A 24,953-nucleotide genomic window follows, 5' to 3' on the forward strand; every position below is an offset into this window, starting at 1 on the left:
TTATACACTGTCATGGTTCTATTAGCATCCTTTTATACTGGTGTCTCTTGCTGATGCTTTGCTATACAAGACTGGAACATTACATGAAAGTTGTTAATGTGTTCATGGCTGAGATTGAAATGTGTGTGAATTGTGTTTTGTTATTTTGCATAAGGTCAATTATATTTTGTTATTTAGAGAAAATTCAATCAGAGACGTATTTCCTATTTATGTAAAGTTATTTGATATATGAATATTCATTAATTAAACTTTTGATTATTAAAACTTGATACATTAAATCATTATCCTGGTTGCGTCCCTTTTCCACTGCATTTCAGATTACTATACTATAGTGATTCCTTTAGAAACCTAGGACAAACTGTTTTAAAGAGGCCACACAATGTCATCAATATGCTAACTTTGATTATTTCTCGATTATTATTATTTTTTAATTCTTTTAGATCCACATTTGTTATACATGTCAACATCCTCCATCCGTTTCCTAAGAACAGGAAGCAAACTGATTCGACGGCTGTTAGAGCCAGCAAAGTGAGCTTTACCATTTATAGTGGAATTAAAGGGTTTAAAAAAAACAACAATGCCTCTCTATCTCACCTAATTGTTCATGTCAACGTTTTTAAATGTACTGTATGTCAATTGTAAAGTTTTTTTTCTCCAAGAAATATCTTTGTTATCTGTCAGACCCCCTGGAAGACGAGCTGTCGCCATTTGAAGTTGGCTAATGACAATCCCAATCAATTCTAAAGGTCTATGAATTTGATAGTGGTTACATTTCTCCAGCCTCACCCTCAGCTGTTTACAAAAAAAAAGTGACACCTTAAATTCGTTGGGTTCACCACATCGTTGTTGTTGGAATCCCAGATTGCACCTTAAATTAAAGTACAATATTTGTATGATATGAAACAGCTATTAGCTGAGTAATGAGTCCACAGTCACAAAGGAAGTGTATGTAAGCCGACATGTTTTTAATCGAAGCTCATTTTCACCATGAAAATCATATTTTATGCAACACAGGAAAATGATGTAAGACTTTGGTCTTGTTTATTCAGCAACTTCTTTGCCCTGTAAGGAAGACAGAAAGAAATTAATGGATGAGTATTAATAATGAACATGTTAGAGATATTAGAGCATTAAATGGCTCAGTGCTTTCAATTTTGAAGTACCAACTTAGTTTGAAAAAATCTATTTTAACCCTACCTGAAATGTGATTCTTAGATCTTAAATACATTTTAGTGAGTGTAAAAGGTCAGTATTGACCTCTGAGAAGACTATATCATAGGTGGTGTTGATGTGGACATATTTGAACATGAGTCAGGTATAGGTTTAGCAGCAGCTCCGTACCTTTCCAGTGTCGCGGGCCTTGGCTCTGAGCTTGTTGACTTGAGACTCAGCGATGTCAGCACGCTCCTCAGCCTCCTCCAGCTCATGCTGAACCTTCCTGAACTTAGACATGTGGCCGTTGGCTTGTTCCTCCTGGGTGCGGAAAAGAGAGGGAGAGCGTAAAATCAGCATTCACAGTTTGAAGCTTCAGGTAGCAAATTAATATTATTTTTTCTTAATTAAGGTATTTCAATGCTTTTTGTTGTTGACAGATTTAGGATAACAATGTATATAGGGAGATAGAGGATCCATCAGAGAGAATGAGTGGTGAAATGGTTGATCAAACCACTGCCTCCGGGGGTGTTCAGTGTCTAAAACAAGTATTCACACCCCCTTTTATTGTGTTACAAATTGGGATTAAAATGGATTTAAATTAAAGTTTTTTTGTTCAATGATCTATACAAAATACTCTGGAATGTCAAGGTGGAATTTAAAAAAATTAGTTATGAAAAATAAAACACTAATATATCTGGACTAATTTGTTTTCACCCCCCTGAGTCAATACATGTTATAAACATATTTTGGGGTAAGTTTTCTAAGAGCATTGCACACCTGGGTTGTGCAATTTTTAAAAATCTAAATGTGTTTATTCGCAGAAATGCCTTCTGGAACATGTGAACTTTCACGTTAATAGCAAACTTTTATGATATCTATAATAATAAATGTCTATGCCATCTGTAAATACAAATAAATAGTTGAATTACGAACCTAGTTGGTTTAGCCACGGAAAAAGTCAGGAACCTTCCCGCTAGCCATGATTGGCTGAGATTATGGATGGGCTGTACATGCTGAGAGATGAGTTCTGATTGGTTTGCCATGTAGCATGCTTCTGTCTATAACATGAGCTGCTCAGTATGTGTAGATAATCCTTGCTACTGTGGCTTTTTTGAAAGATATAACATTAGCCACGGAGAACTGCAAAAGTGTTGCTACTGCTATCAACAACATTGCTGTCCTGAACCTAGTTGGTTATCTTTAGCTACCTGCAGATTCATACTACAGCATTTCATGCATGGTGGCTAGCAATGACAATCAGTTTGTATTGATAGTAGTATGGGTTGGGATTATGGTTCATTGTTTGGCTAGCTAGCTACATGTCTAAACAAAAGACTCCACTTCGCCAGAGGATTACATGACCCATCAACATTAACCAGGTGTGTCTCGGCGTGATTACGTCCATCTATTGTATTTCATGAACACGTATACATGTCGAGACAATAGTGACCTAACCACTTATCTAGATGTGGCTGGAGGGTGCTTATAGCATTTCTTTCATATGACCCATCAATTTAGAAAAGTGCGTCTGAGTTAGCATTATCTAATAATTACAAAATAATTATAAAATATATTTTATCTGGACACTTTCTATTTTTGATATTGCTATATTGCAAATATGTTAGTAACCATTTCACTGTACCATTTACACCTTATGTAACATGTGCATGTGACAAATAAACATATTTTTTTGATATAGTTCGTGTTTACCAGAGACGATAATGTGAAGAACAACATGACCTGCACCAAAGTCAGATTAGGATATAGGCCAAGTACTAGATGAAGTGTATTTTTACTACTACTTTCTGCTACTACTTTTACCACTTTTAGTCTTGAAATCTTTGGTTGTTTACTACACTACCGTATTCACTCTGTTTAGCACATGGTCTCACATGTGAATCCTTAAAGAGATGGGTGGGGCTCAGAGGGTGTGAACAATGCTGAATGGGTGTATACAAAGAGCTCCCCTGTATGTGTACCAAGACATTCAAGGGGCCATTTTCTCAATAGTTGGGTTACAGGTTTATCACCTTTCAAATCATATTTACTTTCACATTGTTCCTCAACTGCAATGTATGAAATACTACTTGCATCCTACTTGTATCCAATTTTCTAGTCAGTGTGACATTGTGGATTATCTTGTGTAGAACAATGACAACAACATTACAATTAAATTAATTTCAATCCCACTTTCTAACAGTGAAAATAAATCCAAAAGGGGTGAATAATTATGAGAGGCACAGTGTGTGATTCAGGGGTGGTCGCACTACCATTAAACCAGTCCCCAGCACACTACTACCACTAGACCAGCTCCCAGTACAGTACTACCACTAGACCTACCACTAGACCAGTCCCCAGCACACTACTGCCACTAGACCAGCCCCCAGTACAGTACTACCACTAGACCAGCCCCTAGTACAGTACTACCACTAGACCAGCCCCCAGTACAGTACTACCACTAGACCAGCCCCCAGTAGAGTACTACCATTAGACCAGCCCACAGTACAGCCAATTAATATTCAACCCCGTCACCTTTAACTTGGTGACACATAGACATAGGAGGCGCTCAGTGATGTGCATAATTTCTTCAGAAATTACTTGCACTATCAATTGAGTCATTGTTGCGCAGTAGTAAAACTGAATTCAAATTTGAATGTCTAGTAAGGAATTTTTTGGGGGGAATGTATGCTTTCAAAGTATTTGACAAAGTATGTGACTCACCGCTTCCTCAGCCTGCCTCTTGTAGGCCTTGACTTTCATCTGCAGCTTATCTACCAGGTCCTGAAGTCTGACAACATTCTTCTTATCCTCCTCAGTCTGTGGGACAAGATCAAAGAATCAATGTCACGTAGTTTTATACACAAACCTGTCTGTGTTAGTGTCAAGTTTGGGAAGAAGGCACTTTCTGTTACCTGGTAGGTGAGCTCCTTGACTCTGCGCTCATACTTGCGGACTGCCTTGATCGAGTCTGCACCTCTTCTCTGCTCGGCCTCCACCTCATTCTCGAGCTCACGAACCTTTATGGACAAAAGGCATTTGTTTGAGGTGGTGAAATCAGACGTAACAAATCTTAGTACAACACAACAGAGGTATATTATTCTACTCAGTCAAGGAGGCACAATTGTTGTCTGTTCCTATGTACTTTTACAATTGTAATTGAAGGGATCTGTAATGATACAATTTCATTATCTATGTGGGTATTTGAGAGAAAGTCATTACACAATGCTCCTGTGTATTTGCATGGTTAAATACATTTTCGGCAATTAGTCATTCAATCCACCCTAATCCACCCTGCTGTTAACTCACCCTGGACTCCAGTTTCTGGAGCTGCTTCTTGCCTCCCTTCATGGCCAGATTCTCAGCCTCATCCAGACGGTGCTGCAGGTCCTTGACTGTGACCTCCAGGTTCTTCTTCATCCTCTCCAGGTGAGAGCTGGTGTCCTGTTCCTTCTTCAGCTCCTCAGCCATCATGGCCGCCTGGAATGGTATTTTTTTTACATTTATGGGCCAATGGGCACCAATCATAACGTCCTTCTGAGGACTTTGCTGTGGTAAACCAGCTCAGCTATCCAACCATAGGCCCATGGATACAAATTAAGTGAATGTAATTGAATAGATCATAAGGACTCACATCAGTAATAGCCTTCTTGGCCTTCTCCTCTGCATTCCTGGCCTCCTGGACGATGTCTTCGACCTCTCCCTGCACCTGCACCAGGTCAGACTCCAACTTCTTCTTAGTATTCAGAAGGCTGGTGTTCTGAAGGAGTTAAAACAATTTTTTGGACTATCAAGAGAACTTTCAGGTCACAAGGCAGAAATGGTATGCCTGGTTGAGTTCCATTCGAAATGGCTTTTGACCCATACCTGGGAGTGCAGCAGTCCAACACGCTCGCTGGCGTCTACCAGCTCAGTCTCAGCCACTTTGCGGCCTCTCTCCGCCTGCTCCAGAGCAACTCTCAGCTCCTCGATTTCAGCCACCATCAGACCGTTCCTACGCTCCACCATGGCTGCCTGCTCCTTCATATCATCTGCGACGCGAACAGCGTCATCAAGGTGCAACAGGGCATCCTGGGGTTCACAATGACATGGGTTCATCAGGATTTGTGGAAGTAGAGGTGATTGAAATTCCTCTTTATTTTCTACAGATTCACAAACAAATCTCTCCCCAGTCCCTTTACCTTGAGCTGTCCCTGGACGTTCCTCAGCTGTTTCTGGGCCTCAGCGGCCTGCCTGTTGGCGTGGCTAAGCTGGACCTCCATCTCGTTCAGGTCTCCCTCCATCTTCTTCTTCACCCTCAGGGCATCATTCCTGCTCCTGATCTCAGAATCCAGGGTGCTCTGCATGGAGTCCATCATCCTCTGGCTGTTCCTCTTGATCTGCTCCATCTCCTCGTCCTTCTCAGCCAGCTTCCTGTCCACCTCACCCTTGATCTGGTTCAGCTCCAGCTGCACACGCAGAATCTTGGATTCCTCGTGCTCCAGTGTTCCCTGGACAAAGAGAAGCAGTCAGGCCAATTGTGTTCAATACATTTGGATGTGTATAACCCAAGGAATTAAATATATATGACTACAATAAACACCAATACAGGGAGTGTGGGACTGTAGCTGGCGTTGGCTAGTGTACCACTTTAGTTGGACTTTTTTGTATATCGTATCTTACATTTGTGTGACTGTCCTTGTCTATCAGTGTTTTGTTATTTGTTGTCTTGTGTTTTTTGTGGACCCCAGGAAGAGTAGCTGATGCTTCTGAAAAAGCTTATGGGGATCCAAATGATCAAGTGAACACTGCTTTTCCCATCAAACAGCTGTAGTTTGTACCTCAGCCTCCTCCAGAGCGGTCTGGATCTCAGACTTCTCTGTCTCCACGGTCTTCTTGGCCTTCTCCAACTCATGGATGCTCTTGCTAGTCTCTCCGATCTGCTCAGTCAGGTCAGAGATCTCCTCTGCACACACAAACACAGGAGCAGTTTAGACTTGGGAGATGTTCAGTGGATACCACCAATACTCTGATGTTGACATTGAATCAATTCATCAGAATTTCAAATGGTCTTGCAAATCTAACTGTCACGTCTTCAGCCAAATTAAATGCAGTTTACACAGTTTTAAAAACATAACAATACATTCACAGACTGTGTGCCCTCTGACCCCTACTCCACCACTTCCACATATCTACAGTCCAACGTCCATGTGTACATGTGTGTATAGTGCATATGCTCTTGTGTGTGTGTGTGTGTGTGCATGTGTCTGTGCCTATTTTTGTGTTGCTTCACGGTCCCTGCTGTTCCATAAGGTGTTTTTTTAGTCTGTTTCTTAATCTAATTTTACTGCTGCATCGGTTACTTGATGTGGAATAGAGTTCCATGTAGTCATAGCTATATTTAGTACTGTGGAATAGAGTTCCATGTAGTCATAGCTCTAATTAGTACTGTGCGCCTTCCATAGTCTGTCGGACTTGGGGACCGTGAAGACACGTCTTGTGTGTTATGCATGGGTGTCCGAGCTGTGTCAGTAGTTCAAACAGAGCTCGGTGTATTCATGTCAATACCTCTCATAAATACAAGCAGTGATGAAGTTAATCTCTCCTCCACTTTGAGCCAGGAGAGATTGGCATGCATATTATTAATGTTAGCTCTCTGTGTGCATCCAAGGGCCAGCAGTTACTGTAGTAGCTGACAGTTTGAGTTTCCGCAAACATAGACACTAGCTTTACTCAAAGCCAGTGGCATGTCATTAGTAAAGATTGAAAAAAGTAATGGGCCTGGATAGCTGCCTTGGGGAATTCCTAATTCTACCTGGATTATGTTCCATTAAAGAACAGTCTCTGTGTTCTGTTAGACGGGTACCACTTTATCCACAAGAAAGCAGGGGGTATAAAGCCATAACACAAGTTTTGCCAGCAGCAGACAATAATCGATAATGTCAAAAGCTACACTGAAGTCTAACAAAACTGTCCCCACAATCGTTTCAACATCAATTTCTCTCAGCCAATCATCAGTCATTTGTGTAAGTGCTGTCCTTGTTGAATGTCCTTCTCTATAAGCATGCTGAAAGTTTGTTGTCAATTTGTTTACAATAAAATAGCATTGTATCTGGTCAGCCACAATTTTTTCCAAAGGTTTACTAAGGGTTGGTAACAGGCTGATTGGTCGACTATTTGAGCCAGTTAAGGGGGCTTAACTATTCTTAGGTAGTGGGATGACTTTTGCTTCCCTCCAAGCCTGAGGGCACACTTTCTAGTAGGCTTAAATTGAAGATGTCGAACATTGTCCGCTATTATCCTCAGTAATTTTCCATCCAGATTGTCAGACCCCCCGGTGGCTTGTCATTGTTGATAGAGAACAAAAAAAACATCACCTCTTCCACACTAACTTTACGGAATTGAAAATTACAGTGCTTGTGTTTCATTATTTGGTCAGATATACATGGATGTGTAGAGTCAGCATTTGTTGCTGACATGTTACGTCTAAGTTTGCTGATCTTGCTAATGAAAAAATCATTAAAGTAGTTGGCATAAATCTATGGATTGTTCAAGTCGAAATCATAAAGTAATTATAATACTGTTTTAAAATGGTGTTGATGATTACAGTTCCCTCCATTTTCAAAACACTATTCAAACATGAGCCCAATAGAGATTCTGTCAAATGCTCACGTTGCAGGTTCTTGTTCTCTCTCTTCAGAGTCTCCAGATGATCCAGAGCCTCCTCGTAGGAGTTCTTCATCTTGAAGAGTTCAGTGCTCATTGAGCGAACCTCCTTCTGAGCTCCTTCCAGCTCAGCCTGGCCCTCCTCATACTTCTGCTTCCACTCTGCCAGAACCTAGGGAAATCAATGGGATTGTCTTTAGATCTTGATGAAGAGTTTTGAATCAGAAATATGCTACAATTATTCTGCATTTGATCATATAGCAGACAGAAAATATCACTCTAGGTTGAGAATTATTAATGTTCACCTTGTCAAAGTTCCTCTGCTTCTTGTCGAGGTTGGCAGCCATTGCGTTGGCTCTCTCAACGTCAATCATGAGGTCCTCCACCTCTCCCAGCAGCCTCTGCTTGGTCTTCTCCAGGGAGGCGCACTTGGAGTTGGTTGCCTCAATAGTCTCCTCAGCATCCTGCAGACGCTGGGCCAGCTTCTTCCTGTTGTATGACAGAATGTGTACAAATGTTAAAATACTTAGCGAAATAATAATTTCTTAGAGCCCCCTACGGCCCTCACCATCCACACCGTATATGAGTTTTTGCTGTTCCGTGCGACTCACTTGGCCTCCTCCAGCTCTTCTGTGCGCTGGATGGCATCAGTTTCATATTTAGTCCTCCACTGAGCCACCTCACTGTTCGCCTTGGACATGCCGCGTTGCAGCTCTGCCTTGGCCTCCTGCTCCTCCTCAAACTGCTCTCTCAGGAGGTCACAGTCATGGCGGGCAGACTGGACACTGTGGGCCAGTGCATTTTTAGCCTGTGAGAGAGAAAGTGAAAGACAAGGAGAGATAAGAGAGATAGTTAAACAAATTACAGTAAAAGTCTCAGAGGGTGGCGTAGTCACTGTCTATATGAAGATCTAAACTCTGTAGTTCATTTTGAGTTCCTTACCTTGACCTCCTCCTCAATCTGCCTCTTCAGCTCCTCCACCTGCTGGGTGAAGGCCTGTTTGCTTCTGGTCAGCTGAGTCACCAGGGCTTCCTTCTCCTCCAGCTGGCGGCCAAACTCACCTGCAGGAACAGAGGGACATCTTGTTAATTGGGTCTCTGTTCTCTCAGATTGAAAATTGATTTTAAGGTATCGCAGGGCAATGTTAGGTGTGAAACTGTGGAATATACTATCTGGATACATCCCCAAAATGTTATTGTGTTTTACTGAAGAATTAATTGGTTTGTTGTTCATTGTTGATGATGGTACCATTTTCTGTTAGGAGTCTGGCCCTCTGTCCACCGATGTCGTTGATCTGGCGAACATTCTCCTCATTCTTGGTCTTGATCTCGCTCAGCTGGTCCTCAAGAGTACGGCACATCTTCTCCAGATTGCCCTGTTAGTGAAACATGTTCCATCATTACTTTATATATGAGACTCCTGTCAACTTCAGTTCACTTGAATGGTAATGTAGTTGACCCTCCTCAACACTGCTTGATCAAAACATCACTACTCACCTTAGCCTTGGCGATGGCCTCCATGTTGCTGGAGAGGTCATCAATCTCCATTTTGTACTCACTCTTCTCCTTCTCCAGCTTCTGTTTGACACGCTGCAGGTTGTCAATCTGCTCCCCGAGCTCAGCCACACTGTCGGCCTGTTTCTTGCGCAGAGCGGCGGCTGTGGACTCATGCTGCAGGGTGGACTCTTCAAGATCACGACGCAGCTTCTGGAACTCTGCCTCACGCTTCTTGTTCATCTCAATCTGAACAGAAGTGGCGCCTCCGGCCTCCTCCAGCCTCTCGCTGATCTCCTCAAGTTCCCTGGAGAGATCGGCCCTCTGCTTCTCAACCTTAGCCCTGGCAGCACGCTCAGCCTCAATTTCCTCCTCCAGCTCCTCAATACGGGCCTAGAACAGGGGGCAGGAGCAGGGAGGGATGAACACTACAATACAGTTGAAACAACTGAACCAAATAAATAATAAACAAAATAATAAGAGTCTGTGTATATTTTTCATAAATGTTAAAATGTGTTCATACAAAGCCAGTTTCACAAATATATTAAGTAGATGGTGTCCCATGCGGGAACCAAACTACAACAGTAAGAAGCACCATCTTGCAACCTTCAAGCCACCAGGAAAAATGTGTGATACCAGACTATTTTTTAGGAGATGTTTCAGGTGTGTTCTTTCCTGTACTGGAGCTTAGGTCCTGTACTGTACCTGGAGTTCCTTGATCTTCTTCTGTAGCTGAGCTCCCAGAGACTGTTCATCCTCTATTTTACTGAGGAGCTGGGATGTCTCAAACTCCTTCCTAAGAAACACAAACACGGACATTTTCAAACACATTTTGGGTACAAGAGTGTAAAGAGAGAGTATTGTACGAATCACATGCAAATGTTAATTCATATTTACAAGAATTAGACAAGAACAACCGTTCATTTGCTCAATATTGCAGGTAAAATTGCAGTAATTTGTTTTTGTTTACTTCTTGATTTTCTCATCAGACTGCTGCTTGTCATTCTCCAGGTCCATTATGGACTCCTGGGCCAATTTCAGATCTCCCTCCAGCTTTCTCTTGGCTCTCTCAAGGTCCATACGGAGCTTCTTCTCTTGCTCCAGAGAACCCTCAAGCTACAAGATAAAAACAAATGTATTTTTCAAATCTAAACAACAGAAGATAATAACATCTTACACACTATCATGGCCAAAATGTCTAAATCCACTCACGTCGTCCACTTGCTGTTCCAGCTTGGTCTTGGCCTTGGTCAGAGTGTTGACTTTGTCCTCCTCTGCCTGCAGGTCATCCAGTGTCTGCTGGTGGGCCTCTTGGAGGGCTTTCTTCTCCTTGGTCAGCTTGGCAACACTCTCATCCAAAGACGCCATCTCCTCTGTCAGGTTTTTAACCTGAAAACCGCCACCACATAATTAGCCTTTTGTTACTTCACATGGGAGATTTAGTTTCATACGTATTGCATTAATTTAATTCAGATTAGAAATGTGTCAACAGGTACTGTTCTATAGATTCAACACTAGATGGAGGTGTACTCCATGCCAGTGTACTGAATGGAAGTTATAAACTAGGGGCAGCTGAACATACAATAAATGTGGGGAGTACCACTATTCTACTATTTTGTGTCTTCATGTTTCCACCACCCACAATACATCTGGAATTCCATTTCTGTTGAGCTATGTTTTGAGTTGATTATGGTTTGGAAAATTGTTTGGTTAGACTGTCTTTGGTAAGACACAAGACCTTGTTTTCAGTGGCGTGCTTCTCCTTCTCCACTTTGGCCAGGGTGAGCTCCAGGTCATCAATGTCCTTCTTCAGCTCAGAGCACTCATCCTCCAACTTCCTCTTCTTGGCAGTCAACTCAGCATTCATCTCCTCCTCATCCTCCAGCCTCTCAGCCGTCTCTTTGAGTTTGGCCTCCAGCTGGATCTTGCTCTTGATGAGTCCCTCACACCTTTCCTCAGAATCGTTCAGATTCTCTGATTCCTGATTTCAGAACAGGATAAATATTTGCAGACTCACGTTGTTTATCAAAATATAGACTTGATTTAGTCATAGAGGTCAGAGCAAATCAACATTCATGAAATATGTATTTAACATGGGCAATAAAAAAAATGGTGCTCGTTTGTGTATTCATGTGTATGAAAATATGACCTTATGAGGATAATTTCTCACTCACAGATGCAACTTGGAGTGCCAGGTCGTTCTTCTCTTGCAGAATGGACACCATCTTCTCCTCCAACTCCTTCTTCTTGGCCAGAGCCTTGGCCAGGTCTGTTTTCATCTTGTCAAAGTTCTCCTTCATGTTGGCCAGCTCCTTCTCCGTCTCAGCGCTCTTCAGCAGGGGCTTGATCTTGAAGTACACCTTCATCCATGGCCAGGTTTTCACATTCATGAATGAACGGATGTTGTACTGGATGGTGAAGATGGCATCTCTGGTCAACAGAGAGGATAGAGTGACATGGTGAGTGACAAGGCCCAGTGCCGTCAAAAACATGATTGTCCTCTGTTTTATATATATTTCCACACTATGAGTTTGGAATAATACTCTGAAATTGTGAAGATTATGGTAATGCCGTTTTAAGTGTAAGCTTTGTTTGAAATGATTGCCTGAAATTGGTAATGTAATCTAGTTAATAGACCAATAAGAAAGAGCTTACAATAACAGAGACTTTTCAATTTTTTCGCCTCCCCACTTTTCACCTCCCCCAGACAGTCATACATTCTTGCTTGAGAAATTGCTCTTTGCTAAGAAGCTATTTTTGTTTGTTTTCAATTAATTTGGGGTAGGTGGCTGCATTTGACATCCGGATGAAAAGCGTGCCCTGCCTGTTACTCAGGCCCAGAAGCTAGGATCTAGAAAACACTCTAAAGTTTCTAAAACTGTTGAAATAATGTACAGAACTAATTTGCCAGGCAAAACCCTGAGGACAAACCATACAGGGAAAATGGGACTCCATTATTATTTATTTATTTACCTTTATTTAACTCGGCAAGTCAGTTAGGAACAAATTCTTATTTTCAATGACAGCCTAGGAACAGTGGGTTAACTGCCTGTTCAGTGGCAGAATGACAGATTTGTACCTTGTCAGCTCGGGGATTTGAACTTGCAACCTTCCGGTTACTAGTCCAACACTCTAGCCACTAGGCTACCCTGCCACCCCATGAACCTGGTTGCAGTTCCTATGGCTTCCACTAGATGTCAACAGTCTTTAGAAATTGTTTTATGTTTTTCTTTTGAGAAATGAAGAAGTAGTGCTATTCATTGTAAGTGTCTCTCCAGGTGGACTCTACTGTTTTGGTATGCGTAAACTGGAGCGCGCTTCACATTGTTTTTATCCGGTATTAGAAACAGTTTATTCCGTCTTAAATTGTATTGATGATTTACATTTTAGGGTACCTGAGGTTGGATTAGGAACGTTGTTTGAAATGTTTGGACCAAGTTTACAGGTAACTTATTAGATACTTTGTAGGCGTGTTGGGCGAGTTGAAACCGGTGTATTTCTGAATCAAACGCAGTAAATAAATTGACATTTTTGGGACATAAAGAAGGACATTATCGAACAAAAGGACCATTTGTCTGAGCCTGCCTGGCAGTGTTGGTCCAACAAAGCCAAAGCCCACGAATGGTGAGCATAATATACAAGGAATTTCTCAAAGCTGCTAATGAGAACCTTGACGACCCCCACCGAGGTAGAGACCCCCACCTAGGTAGTGGCAGTGCTGGCAACATTAGCAGCAGTAACCCATGGGGATGGGTTCACACTCAGACAATCAGAGGGGCATATTATTATGGCAGGGCAAAATAATTTAATGGTCTGACTGCATCGAGGTGCTTGGTTAAATGGTCACAGCAGGGTTCAGGACTATGTGAAACATCACACCACAGTTGAAAATTATATGGCTAAAACCAATGAGGGGAGGGATGTTAGGGGGAAAGAATAAAGAAGCTATATATATATATATATATGTTTTAAATATATATTATATTAAATATGGGGGATTGGAAATTATGTAGACAATTACAATGATGGAAGCCACAATCTATCCACAATATTAATGCTGATCTACCCCCCCCCCCTCCCACTCCCCAAAAAATACAAAATAATCAATGGGTAAATATCACCAATACAAATGACAACTGAACAGCTTTGCCAAATCCCAAACTGCAGCACTAATAGAGCATTATAAGACCTACTTTCTCATTCTGATCAACTCACAGCATATACAGTATGTGATCATAATGCATTACATTCAGGTGGTTCACAGAAAGCTTTGCCAAGATGTCTACTCTTCCTCACCTCCTCTCCATCATCTTGGTGAACTCTTTTCTCATGAGGAATCCACGGCTGAGAGCCTGGACCATGCCGATCAGAACGGCCAGCTTCTCATCTCTCATCTCCTCCAGGACACCCAGCAGACCGGCTTTGAAGAACACCTGAGACACAGGTCAACATGGCCATTGGAACCAGAGTCAGATGGTGACAGATAGAAAGGGTTGGATCAGAACAGGGGAACAACAATACAAGATTGATTTGAACAATATAAAGATTGCAATGCTTACAAACAAACCATGAAATAGCTTGTTTAAAAGTTGTAAGTTATTGCAGAAGTGTAGATGAATAATGTACACAGATAACTGAAGCCATACCACTCTAACACAATGCACATGATAATGAGTCGAGTTTCTATACTTGTATGATTTTGAAGAAAAAAATGCAAAAACATTCTCCATCTTTTGAAGAAAGAAAAAAGGATGGATAACCAACAGGTGAGATGTTTTTGTTATGTACCTGACATCGACACACCGGTGTGTCAAACGACTCTAGGGGTTTAAATTATCATTGAAGCTCTTTTTTGTTGTCAGATTTTTCTGGGGGTATTTGACTGACCTTGGTGTGTCCAAACTTGTAATCGTCGTGATTTATATCAATGGACCCAAGCAGCTTCTCAGAAGCCTTCTTGTTGTCCATGAACTGGCCCTCGGGGATGACACTGGCATTCAGTACTTTGTACCTGAATGAGGAGACATTTTTAACACAAGTTGTAATAGGTTGGTTATATTACATAAAAAGTAAGCCTATTCTGATGCTGCGAGTGCCCTTGGAGCAGATCGTTCTGTGGTTGTGTGTGTGTTGTATGTTGTGTGTGTTGTGTGCATGTGTGTTTGCATGAGTGTACCTCTGCTTGAAGTCAGCATAGATGATTCTGCTGGGGAAGCCCTTTCTGCAGATCCTGATACCCTCCAGAACACCATTACACCTGAGCTGGTGGATAACCAGGAAGTTCTCCATCAGACCTGGAAAAACAAACCATGTCTCTTTAATACTTATTAACAGATTAAAGGATTGTTAAGGTTACTGACACTGTATTGATAAAATGTAATATTCAAGTCAATATTTATTGTACCTGGAGTCTTTGACTCGTTGGGGATCAGGCAGCGCACAAAGTGAGGATGAGTGCTCCTCAAGTTGGTCATCAGCTTTTGTAAGTTCTCCTGAAAGAGGGTTACAAACCATTTTCTCAGAAATAATTTATGTTAATCAATGCACCTTTTGGAGGACTGAATATACACGTTTCAAAAGCTCACCCTGAACTGGGACGACACAGTCTGCATGGAGCCACCCTTCTTCTTGCCTCCTTTCTTGGTTGTATCTGTTCACATGTAAGTAAGTAAAAGACCATTAGAAATAAGAGAATCAAATGTTGCCAATGAGATTGTGAAAAATAACAACTATTGACTTTAAAAACAATGTGGGTCTGAATTGTAACAAGTACATTTGATGTGATGCTAGTCTTACCCTCAGGTGGGGCAGCAGGATACAGGGTAGCCATCAGTTTGACTGAGGACTTCCCGTACATAAGAAGAACTGATTCGTTCAGGGGGTCCTTGTTCTTCTCCAGCCAGCCAGTGATGTTGTAGTCCACAACGCCGGCATAGTGCACCAGGGAGAAGTGGGCTTCTGCCTTGCCTTTGGCAGGCTTGGGCTTCTCATATGCCTTGGTTTTGCCAAGATGCTGATCATTCAGCTTGTTCTTGAAGGTAGTGTCTGAAGCCTTGGGGAACATGCACTCCTCTTCAAGGATGGAGAAGATGCCCAATGGCTTTACAAAAAGAGATGTATATCAAATTAGTGATTTTACATTTAGGATCACATTTATTTCTTTAGTAAACATCATTTTATAGGATTATATTCATTTAGGGGTCATAATAGGAAACATATTGAGTTCTCAACAGTCAGATATGTTGTACCATTGTGATAATATCTCTCAATGTGCTCCCTATGAGCTTTGATGTTGCATCCCAATATAATCCTTACAGACAATTTACCTTCTCAATAAGCTCAATGCAGGCAGCCAAGTCCATGCCGAAGTCAATGAAGGCCCAGACGATTCCCTCCTTCTTGTACTCCTCTTGTTCCAAGACGAACATGGTGTGGTTGAAAAACTGTTGCAGTTTCTCATTGGTGAAGTTGATGCACAGCTGCTCCATGCTGTTGTACTGTTGATGGAATTTGAAAAGGGATAATTTCATCATCATACAAGGCTGTAATCCTTCTCAATCACAACTTATTGTCTTGTTCTGGTCTCATACTCACATCAAAGATCTCAAATCCGGCAATATCGAGCACACCGATATAGAACTGCCTTGGATTCTTGGTGTCCAACATCTCGTTGATACGGATGACCATCCACAAGAACATCCTCTCATAGATGGACTTGGCCAAAGCCATGACTGCATTATAAACCTTCAATGATAATGCCTCAAATTAATACATGAGATAGTGACCATGTCCAGTGATAAGGTTGGGAAAAACAACCTAAGTATTTATAAAAAGCAATGCAATTGTCCCCAAAATAATTCATGTGGTCAGATAATATTTGATGCTGTGTTTAACCGCCTTACCTGAGGCACAGTCTGTCCCTTGGTCACGTACTCGTTGCCGACCTTCACTCTGGGGTAGCACAGACATTTCAGCAACTCAGCTGAGTTCAGGCCCAGCAGGTAGCCGATTTTATCAGCCACTGGAGAGAAAACCAACAACAACAGATCGCTTGTTTCTGATGTCACACTGACAATATAGTTTGGTCAACTCTTTTGATTTTAACCCACGTATATTATTTAAAATATTTTATGGGGTTTTGAGTTTGTATCTCCTGCCTGACTTTCATGTGGCACTGTTACGTGCTTGGGACTGGGAAAGGGACTAATGCTTTCCATATATTACGTCTTACGAGTGGGACTCACCCTCAGTGCCGTCTGGCTCGGCCTGCTCCTCACGCTGCTTCTGCTTGAATTTCAAGTTGCCATGGTGCATTACAGCTCCTGTCAGCTTGTAGATGGCCATTTTCTCATCGTTAGAGAAGCCCAGGATTGTAATTGCATCCTGGTATTAAACAGGAAGTACAACAGTGAAGAACTGAACGGTAGTTTGCTCAGTTACAGTACACTACCATTCTGTATTCAGTCCAGAACATATGGGATGGTTAGAATGAACTGGCTTCTCAGTTCCACATGATTACTTTTGGCCAACACACTAGTATATGACAGCACAATATGAGTTTTATCAATGCATTCAGTGTGTATTGTGGTCCTACCCATTCTATATCTAGAGTTTGGTTCACACTTTGTATCACTCACATCGGTGGCATCCAGCTCGACCTTGTCGTCAATGCTGGCCACACTGATCTGACCCTGGCTGATCATGGGGAAGTCGTAAGGGTTGGTGGTGATGAGTGTCATTTCTGTGGACAACAGAGAATGGCTTGTCAGTTAAATAAATAAGACCTGACTCATGTTTAGATGCCTTGTTACCTTGGAAGTACTCATTATAATAATATTAACAGTGTGGACTAGGAAACATTTGAATAAGTTACACAGATGGCGGTGTAAATAATTTCACCTTAACCTGTACTTTGCCTTACCAACTAGCTCAGGTTTGTGGTTGGTCATCATCTGGTAGAAGATATGGTAGCCTCTCTCAGCGGGCAGCTGGAAGGCCACTCTGGACTTCTCTAGCAGGTCTGAGAGAGAGAGAGAGCGAGAGAGATAGAGAGAGAGATAACGATATAGATATAACGATATAGATATAACGATATAGATATATAGATATAACGATATAGATATATATATATATATAGATATAACAATATAGATATTACGTCTGAAGATATATGATCTCCCCAAAATGTTGTTTGAATTTAAAGAGATTCTCCGGTACTTGTGTATACTTCATAGCCAGTAGTTCATAGTTCATAGTTCTGGAACTCTCACGAGTCAAAAGTGGTCCCTGACAATTACGTACTACCTCACATTGGTGCAGATATGAGGCACCAAGTCATTGCTCTATCTTTTGCTCTGTTGTAAGTGCAACTTGCTAGCTGTCACTCAAATGGTGAAGGGCTGAAGCTCATTGGCTGAAACTTGAATTACTAAGGGGGCTGACCCACATGGGGGAACATTTTGAGAAAATGGCGCCACATAACTTCCAGAAAACATTTCCTGGCTAATTAAGGTAAGAGAGATTGTGCATGTATGAAGTAAATATTGACACATCTAGTACAAAGCGGGAGGTTGAAAAAATGCTTGCTAGTCTTCAAAGTTCCACAGCATGTCTTTAAGGAAAGCATTTAGAAACAAGGAAAACCAACTCACAGGTCTCAATGTCAGCTTTAGCCAGTTTGCCTGCTTGGAAGTGAATCCTGATGAATTTACCCTGTAGTTGAGGCGGACAGAAATAGGTCAACTAAATAAATCTAACATTTTACTTTGATAGACCCCTTGAAATGTTACAGTTTGTTGGACAGCTGATGATAAAACTATAGTGAACTACTGAAATGTTTCCACCCAATATAAGGTAACTTCCACAGTATGCCCTTCATACTTACGAAGCGAGACGAGTTGTCGTTCCTCACTGTCTTGGCATTACCATAAGACTCCAGCAGAGGGTTAGCTGCAATGATCTGATCTTCAAGAGACCCCTGATTGAGACAAACACAAGTTTCTCAGAAACTAGCAAACACTTTTCTTATAACAGAATTCACCGCTTGAAAAACAAAGTTTACACATCACACTAAAATTAAATATGTTATAAAAGCTCAACCAACCTGCATTTTGGTGGGGTCTACTTCCTTCTTGACACCAGAAACTGCAATGGTGGCAAAGTACTGGATGACACGCTTGGTGTTGACAGTCTTTCCTGCACCGGATTCTCCGCTGGTTAATATGACAGACGGGTTTGAGTGTCAGATTGGTTTTTGCTAATCTGCATTGACCAATACACTGTTCACTTGTTTTCTAACAAAAGTAAATTATTAACTAAATATTTCCACTCATTGGCTCATTATAACGTCCAACCAAATCCAGTTATAATGTAATGTAATAACTGAACAGAAATATAAACGCGCCATGGAACAATTTCAATGAGTTACAGTTCATGTAAGAAATCAGTCAATTGAAATAGATGAATTAGACCCTAATCTATGGATTTCACATGACTGGGCAGGGGCGCAGCCATGGATGGGCCTTGGAGGGCATAGGCCCACCCACTTGGGAGGCAGGTCCACCCACTGGGGAGCCAGGCCAAGCCAATCAAAATGAGTTTTTCCCCACAAAAGGACTTTTGTACAGAAAGAAACACTCCTCAGGCTCATCAGCTGTGGCTGGTCTCAGAAGATCCCGCTAGTGAAGAAGCCGGATGTGGAGGTCCTGGGCTGGTGTGGCTACGTGCTACACATGGTCTGTGCTTGTGAAACTGGTTGGACGTACTGCCAAATTCTCTAAAACAATTTTGGAGACTTATGGTAGAGAAATGAACATTCAATTATAAAAACATCTGTGGCAATGTGACAAAATGGCACATTCTTTATTGTCCCCAGCGCAAGGTGCACCTATGCAACGATCGTGTTGTTTAATCAGCTTCTTAATATGCCAATATGGTCCCATTCTTATTATTAGACCAACACTTTACATGTTGCATTTATATTTTTGTTCAGAATATTTTCATCACACCCAAGTCACACAACATATCAGAATAGAAACACTTAATCAAGTGAAATGATAGAAAACAACTTACGTAATCAGGACGGACTGGTTCTCCTTATCTGGAACCAAAAAACATGTTGCTTATTATAATCAATCAACATTTGGAGTACATCACTGTATTCATAAGCATCATCATGAATTTCATTTTGGAATATTTTCCATTCAAGGCTAGTGAAATGAGCGCTTCCCAGCAAACTGTTCTAATTTAGACTAGAAGACAGTAGATTCCATCCATCCATTTCTCCATGAGAGCTCGTACCAATCATCATGAACTGGAAGGCGTTGTCAGAGACAGAGAAGATATGGGGTGGAGCCTCCATCCTCTTCTTCCCTCTGTAGGCGTTGACAACCTCTTCGTCGTACACGGGGAGCCACTTGTAGGGGTTCACCGTGGCACAGAAGAGCCCCGAGTAGGTCTGGATGAAAGGGATTTCAATTAGGAGATTAGCAAAGTTAGATGGACTTTTACCTGGATTTATGTGAGGATGTGGGTGTACTATGGTATACTAATGTGGGTCTACTGTATTGGTATGTTTTGGTTTCTACTATTCATTTGAGTGTAGTACTTCACGTGTGTATTTCTCATGTTCATGCATGTAGGAATTTCTTATGTTAATTTACAGTATGTGTGTATGTTTATGCAGGTTTCTTACATAGATCATCCATGCTGCATAACGCTCTTTGAGGTTATACAACACAGAGGCTTCATTCAGGTAGGTCATCATGGCCATGTCCTCAATCTTGTCGTACTTCGGGGGGTTCATCTGGTAGATGTCTGCTTCTTTGAACTCTTTGTCCTGAAACAGTCAGAAATCTAGATTTCACACGGATCAAATTGGTCATGAATGTTTTTTTGCTGATTAAATACACGATAAATCTTTAAAAAAAATGCATACCCACATTTAATCCAAGTACTTTGTTAACACCCACTGACAAATACATGTGATTCTTGACTTGTCATTATCAATAATTCCATGCCAATTTTAAACAGAATCAAAAAAAGTGTTTTATTTGACGGTTATTTTCTGCTTTAAGATAAAAGAACAAAGAAATGATTCTTAATCTTTTTTTGTTACTGATTTCATATTGGCGTTGGGATGTTTTTGATCATTTTAAAATGTCAATACTTTTCAGATAAGACTTACCATTGTAGTTCCGTCAGGATTTGTGACTTTGACAGTACACTTTCCCTCTGTCCTGCCAGTGACCAAACCCTTAAGGTAGAGCTCCTTGACATCTGTCACATAGCAGGCGTTCTTTGAATCAAAGGGTGCGGCTTGTGCCTCAATCCTCTCCCTCTCGGGTTTACGAAGGTACAAGGCAGCCTTGCCGTAGATTTTCATCTCCGCGTCCGTACTCATGTTGACGGTTCACTAGGAAAGAGATGAAACAAGAAACATGATTGACTCTGTGGTGCTTCCTCCACAGTCAACAGAGTGAGCGGTACTGTATCTCACACAGAATATTGTCTCACCTTCTTTTTACCCCTCCTACAGATGTATTTGTACGTCTTGGAGGATCCTGTGAAACATTAGGCTGTTGTGAATAAGGTCTGAAGTCTTATCATTTAGCCCGCGAAGGACAAGAAACATTTTGAACGGCATCATTCAACTCCATCATTACAGCCATGTCCAATTCAACTACAGATGCAACCATACACTTTCATTTTCCTAGTTGCAATTCACTTTACATTCTCTCAAGAATTCTAAAAAAACAGCCCTGAAAACCCAGTTACATTCTAGACCACCCCCTCATTTTACAAAAAGGGTGCAGTAATACCAAATTTTACTGTGAATGAAAGTTACACTTTACAATGAAAGTTACACCTTACAATTTAAGTGAAACACATTTCACTAAAACCTTTTAAATCAATGCCACTTGATTGCGTATTGTAAAATCTTACAAAAGACCAAAAAATGCTGAATTCAAACAATGCAGTTAGCTACTGCCTTAGATGCTGAGTGAAAATAGACTGTATGTACACACTAAGGAAGTGGAGAAAGTCTTACCACAGAGGAAGAAGGTATCAATCTGACTTATGAATGCTGGGGCCTCAGCCTCCTTATATCTGGTTGGAAGTGCCAACCAAGCAAAAGTTAATTATGGACCACTCTAGTAAAGGAAATGGATTGGATGTGAGACCCCTGTGTGTCTGTGTCTCACTAGTCCCACCCACTTCGAGGAGCACCACACTCCTTATTCTTTTACCATGGATTGTTCTAGACTATTTTGAGACCTCAAGGAGGATCAGGTTGCCTACTGCAGGAATGTCTACAAATGACGTGTCCATCTAACTTGCTCCTAGAGTAGAGCTCTGTGGCTGACCTTGAGCTGCTGTACATACTAAACATGTGCACACTGTAATTTACATAAATAAAATACAATTATTTAGTTTAGAACTTGACCTACTGGTTCCATGTAAATTTCAGACTGAGAAAAATGCTATCTCCCGCTATCTGCAAGTTTGGCCAATGGCATAACACCTTATTGACATGTAAATTCAACCAACCAATCTGAATACATAAATGTTAGAATACATACTTATCTTTAATATAATATATTAAATTTCACAGAATTTTACGTAAATGAGAGATGTCATAACTAGCAATTATGCCAATGTTTTAATAATCAAATTGATTCCAATAGTATTCCAAATTGATTCCAAATGTTCCTCAAATAGTGTAATGGAGTGAGTCCACGTTGCCCCCACAACCATTATAATTCTTTATAGAAAATATAATCTGACTTTATTTAGTTGAATATCAGTAATTCATTAATCCTTACCAATAACTATATATATTTTTTGAACCTCTCCTCACCTCATGCTTCTGACAGAGTTGGCCGTTACCTCACGCTTTTGCTTAGTTTGATTTATGACCCTGGTGAAACCATATTAAATAAATATTTAAAATCTAGAACAGACACATTTAGGCTTTTATATAGCTTATAGCACTGTTAACTCCGATGTGTAGTTATTCATCTACATTATGAAGATACCGCAGGCGCTTTAAACAGTCCAGTAGGATTCTTACGACTTAAGGTTAGAGTTAAAATTCCGATGGCCCATAACACCGGTACACTATTTCATGACTCCTATCCACTCATATGGCTGAGAGAGATATAATATAGCTGCCTCAAATTTTCATGGCACTCTGAATGAAGTAAATCGCTTAGCAGCTGAGCAGTCTTCAATAAAACTGATATGAAATGAATAGGGGTGGCACTTAATACCAACGCCTTTGTAATAAATAATTTATCATTTATTACTAAATTGTTTATTCATAATTTATTAATCATTACTCACACATGTTAGTAAGCTAGTTATTCACACATTTATAAACACATTTTAATGTGTTTAATAATGATTTATGAGATCATTCATAAGATGTTAATTTAAGGCATCTATAAACCATGTATTAATCGGCAGAACGAACTTGTCAGCTCAGGGATTCGATCTTGCGACCTTTCGGATCCTAGTCCAACGCTCTAACCACTAGGCTACCTGCCACCCCATGTATAGCCCCTTCAAACAAAAGAACCACTAATCCTGAAACAATTCATTTGTTTCTCCAAATTGGAGATTACATGTGAGATGCATCTTTAAGATTTGATGTACTAGTGTGATTTGTATTTGTTAAAAGACATAGGTTCTTGGTATCAAATCAAATCAAAACTTTTAACAATAATTTTACAGCTTTTAATATCTAAAATTTTCTGTGAAACACCTTCAATCAATTGCTGTGTAAAAATTATTTATTTCCAATTGGTTCAGATTAATTAATGTGGCATTCTGATTTTTTCAGATGCTGCGTTTCATTCCATCCCCCAACGAGCAAAATGAAGACGTCACAACGTTCTCCCAACTTATTAGCAACAACGTGACAATGTCCTGTATTAATAAAGTCACTGTTGGAAACATCATGTTGAGTAGGCAAGGCAAACAATCTTTTAATTTCTTAGGCTATGCTATTCTCATCTCAGCGGTCAAGGCTTATTGTTTAAAGCCTTTGAAGTGATTGAGTATCGGCCAACTCTTCCAAACAGCTGCCACAACATATTTTCTAGACATGTTTGTGGGTAGAGAGAGTCTTCTTACAATGAAGGTTATGAAAAAGGAGTTCATGACAATAAAGGTATTTTAATGGGCAGGTGTGTAGATATCTTACATGATATTTAACCACTTGTCATTGTATCTGCGGGACATGTTTCTCTTAGATCCACAGTTGGGTATAAGCTTTCCTTAGAATCAGTTTACCAAGTCCTCAACTTAACCATTACGGGGGAAATTATAAAACAGATCATTAGATTGATTTTTAGATCAATATCAAAGTTATTCTGTGCTTACCTGACACTCCATGATGGAGGGCACACTTGTACATTCGGCCACAAAGGTCAAAGCTGAGGATTCTCAGAATGAGGTGAGCAATGTATCTGAGTGGTAAAACAGTAGCTGGACAGGAAAGGGTTAAGGTGTGCTGTAGATGAATGCAGTGGACCAAGCCCGGGCCTGGAGAGCTGCTGGCAGAGTGCACAGGCTCTTTTCACTAACACACCTGATTGGTTCGAATCAATGCTATGAGGAGTTGATTCGCTGAATCAACTGTGATAGAGCTGACACACCTGATTGGTTTGAATCAAGACTATGAAGAGTTGATTAGCCGAATCAGCTGTGATAGGGCTGACACACCTGATTTGTTCGAATCAATGCTATGAGGTGTTGATTAGCAAAATCAACTGTGATAGGGCTGACACACCTGATTGGTTCGAATCAATGCTATGAGGTGTTGATTAGCCGAATCAGCTGTGATAGAGCTGACACACCTGATTGGCCGAATCAGCTGTGATAGAGCTGCTGTGGAACAAAAGTCTATACCACCTTTGCAGCTGTCCAGAACTGTTGCAGAACCCTGATGGTATTGTTAACCGCCAGCTGTCCAGAACTGTTGCAGAACCCTGATGGTAGCATCACAATGACATCAATGATATCACAGAGTGGCAAGTAGCTTATAGTGATTATAGTGTTAATAATAGAGAGGTTGCTAGTTCTAATCCCTGAACTGACAAGGGTTTCTCAGGGGGGAGTTGGGATATGGGAAGAAAATAAAGAAAATGGATTTTACAAATGTAAATCACCCATCATAATACATGTTTAAATCAGACCAACTCCTTGAAGTCTGCATTTGTCTAAAAAACAGTATTTTGCTCAAAACTTATATATATTTTTTTTACCCTTAAGCATGCGTGCATTACTGTATTTTTACCTTGGGATATTGTTTTTCTACAGGAAAAGTATAAAATAAATACCTGGAGTGCCTCTTTAAAGGTGTTCTATCTCACAAAGTAGTGTTATTGTGACAGGCATGAGTTGCCTGCCAGTCCTCCGCCATTGGCATACAACAGCGTTTTTTTTTGTAACGTGATTTAATCCATTACAATGTCCCCCCGGTAAAGGTCTAAATTGGGATGTATAATGTCACAACGCAGTGGCAGGGGTCCACATAACAGTCCTGGTATCCTTTTGAAAGACTTGGAGTCGTCAGAGCTTCAGGGCTCAGCTCATTCAGTACTTATTTTCCATGCAGGTCACATATCTCAGTGGTGAATCTATTACAGTAGCCAATGT

General features: G+C 40.8%; 1 protein-coding gene across 1 annotated transcript; it reads right to left on the bottom strand.

Moving 5' to 3' along the window:
• Positions 1–943: 943 nt before the first annotated feature.
• LOC139375803 (myosin heavy chain, fast skeletal muscle-like) lies at positions 944–21,511 on the bottom strand. Its single transcript, XM_071117673.1, has 41 exons — positions 21,340–21,511; positions 20,805–20,851; positions 20,476–20,703; positions 19,984–20,127; positions 19,590–19,746; positions 19,362–19,389; positions 18,394–18,502; positions 18,175–18,267; positions 17,942–18,002; positions 17,212–17,310; positions 16,928–17,031; positions 16,535–16,673; positions 16,193–16,311; positions 15,885–16,034; positions 15,617–15,787; positions 15,087–15,390; positions 14,876–14,940; positions 14,695–14,782; positions 14,467–14,584; positions 14,178–14,301; positions 13,587–13,723; positions 11,465–11,720; positions 11,029–11,271; positions 10,503–10,679; positions 10,261–10,406; positions 9,996–10,086; positions 9,294–9,683; positions 9,046–9,172; positions 8,740–8,858; positions 8,409–8,605; positions 8,103–8,286; positions 7,804–7,969; positions 5,973–6,097; positions 5,334–5,642; positions 5,020–5,223; positions 4,787–4,912; positions 4,462–4,632; positions 4,068–4,172; positions 3,877–3,972; positions 1,342–1,473; positions 944–1,062 (listed from the first exon to the last, which is right to left on the bottom strand). Exons 3-41 carry the CDS (start codon positions 20,689–20,691, stop codon positions 1,042–1,044), a joined length of 5,811 nt encoding a protein of 1,936 aa, XP_070973774.1. The 5' UTR covers positions 20,692–20,703; positions 20,805–20,851; positions 21,340–21,511; the 3' UTR covers positions 944–1,041.
• Between the last annotated feature and the right edge of the window lie 3,442 nt (positions 21,512–24,953).

Source organism: Oncorhynchus clarkii, chromosome 20 (genome assembly GCF_045791955.1).
Source record: "Oncorhynchus clarkii lewisi isolate Uvic-CL-2024 chromosome 20, UVic_Ocla_1.0, whole genome shotgun sequence".
NCBI classification, from domain to species: domain Eukaryota; kingdom Metazoa; phylum Chordata; class Actinopteri; order Salmoniformes; family Salmonidae; genus Oncorhynchus; species Oncorhynchus clarkii.

Coding starts and splice junctions, on each gene's coding strand:
- LOC139375803 (XM_071117673.1), bottom strand. CDS start 20,691: ATGAGTACGGACGCGGAGATGAAAATCTACGGCAAGGCTGCCTTGTAC. Junction 19,390..19,589: donor CTTCCAGTTCATGATGATTG/GTACGAGCTCTC, acceptor TTTTGGTTCCAG/ATAAGGAGAACCAGTCCGTC. Junction 16,312..16,534: donor CGAGCCAGACGGCACTGAGG/GTGAGTCCCACT, acceptor TTTTCTCTCCAG/TGGCTGATAAAATCGGCTAC.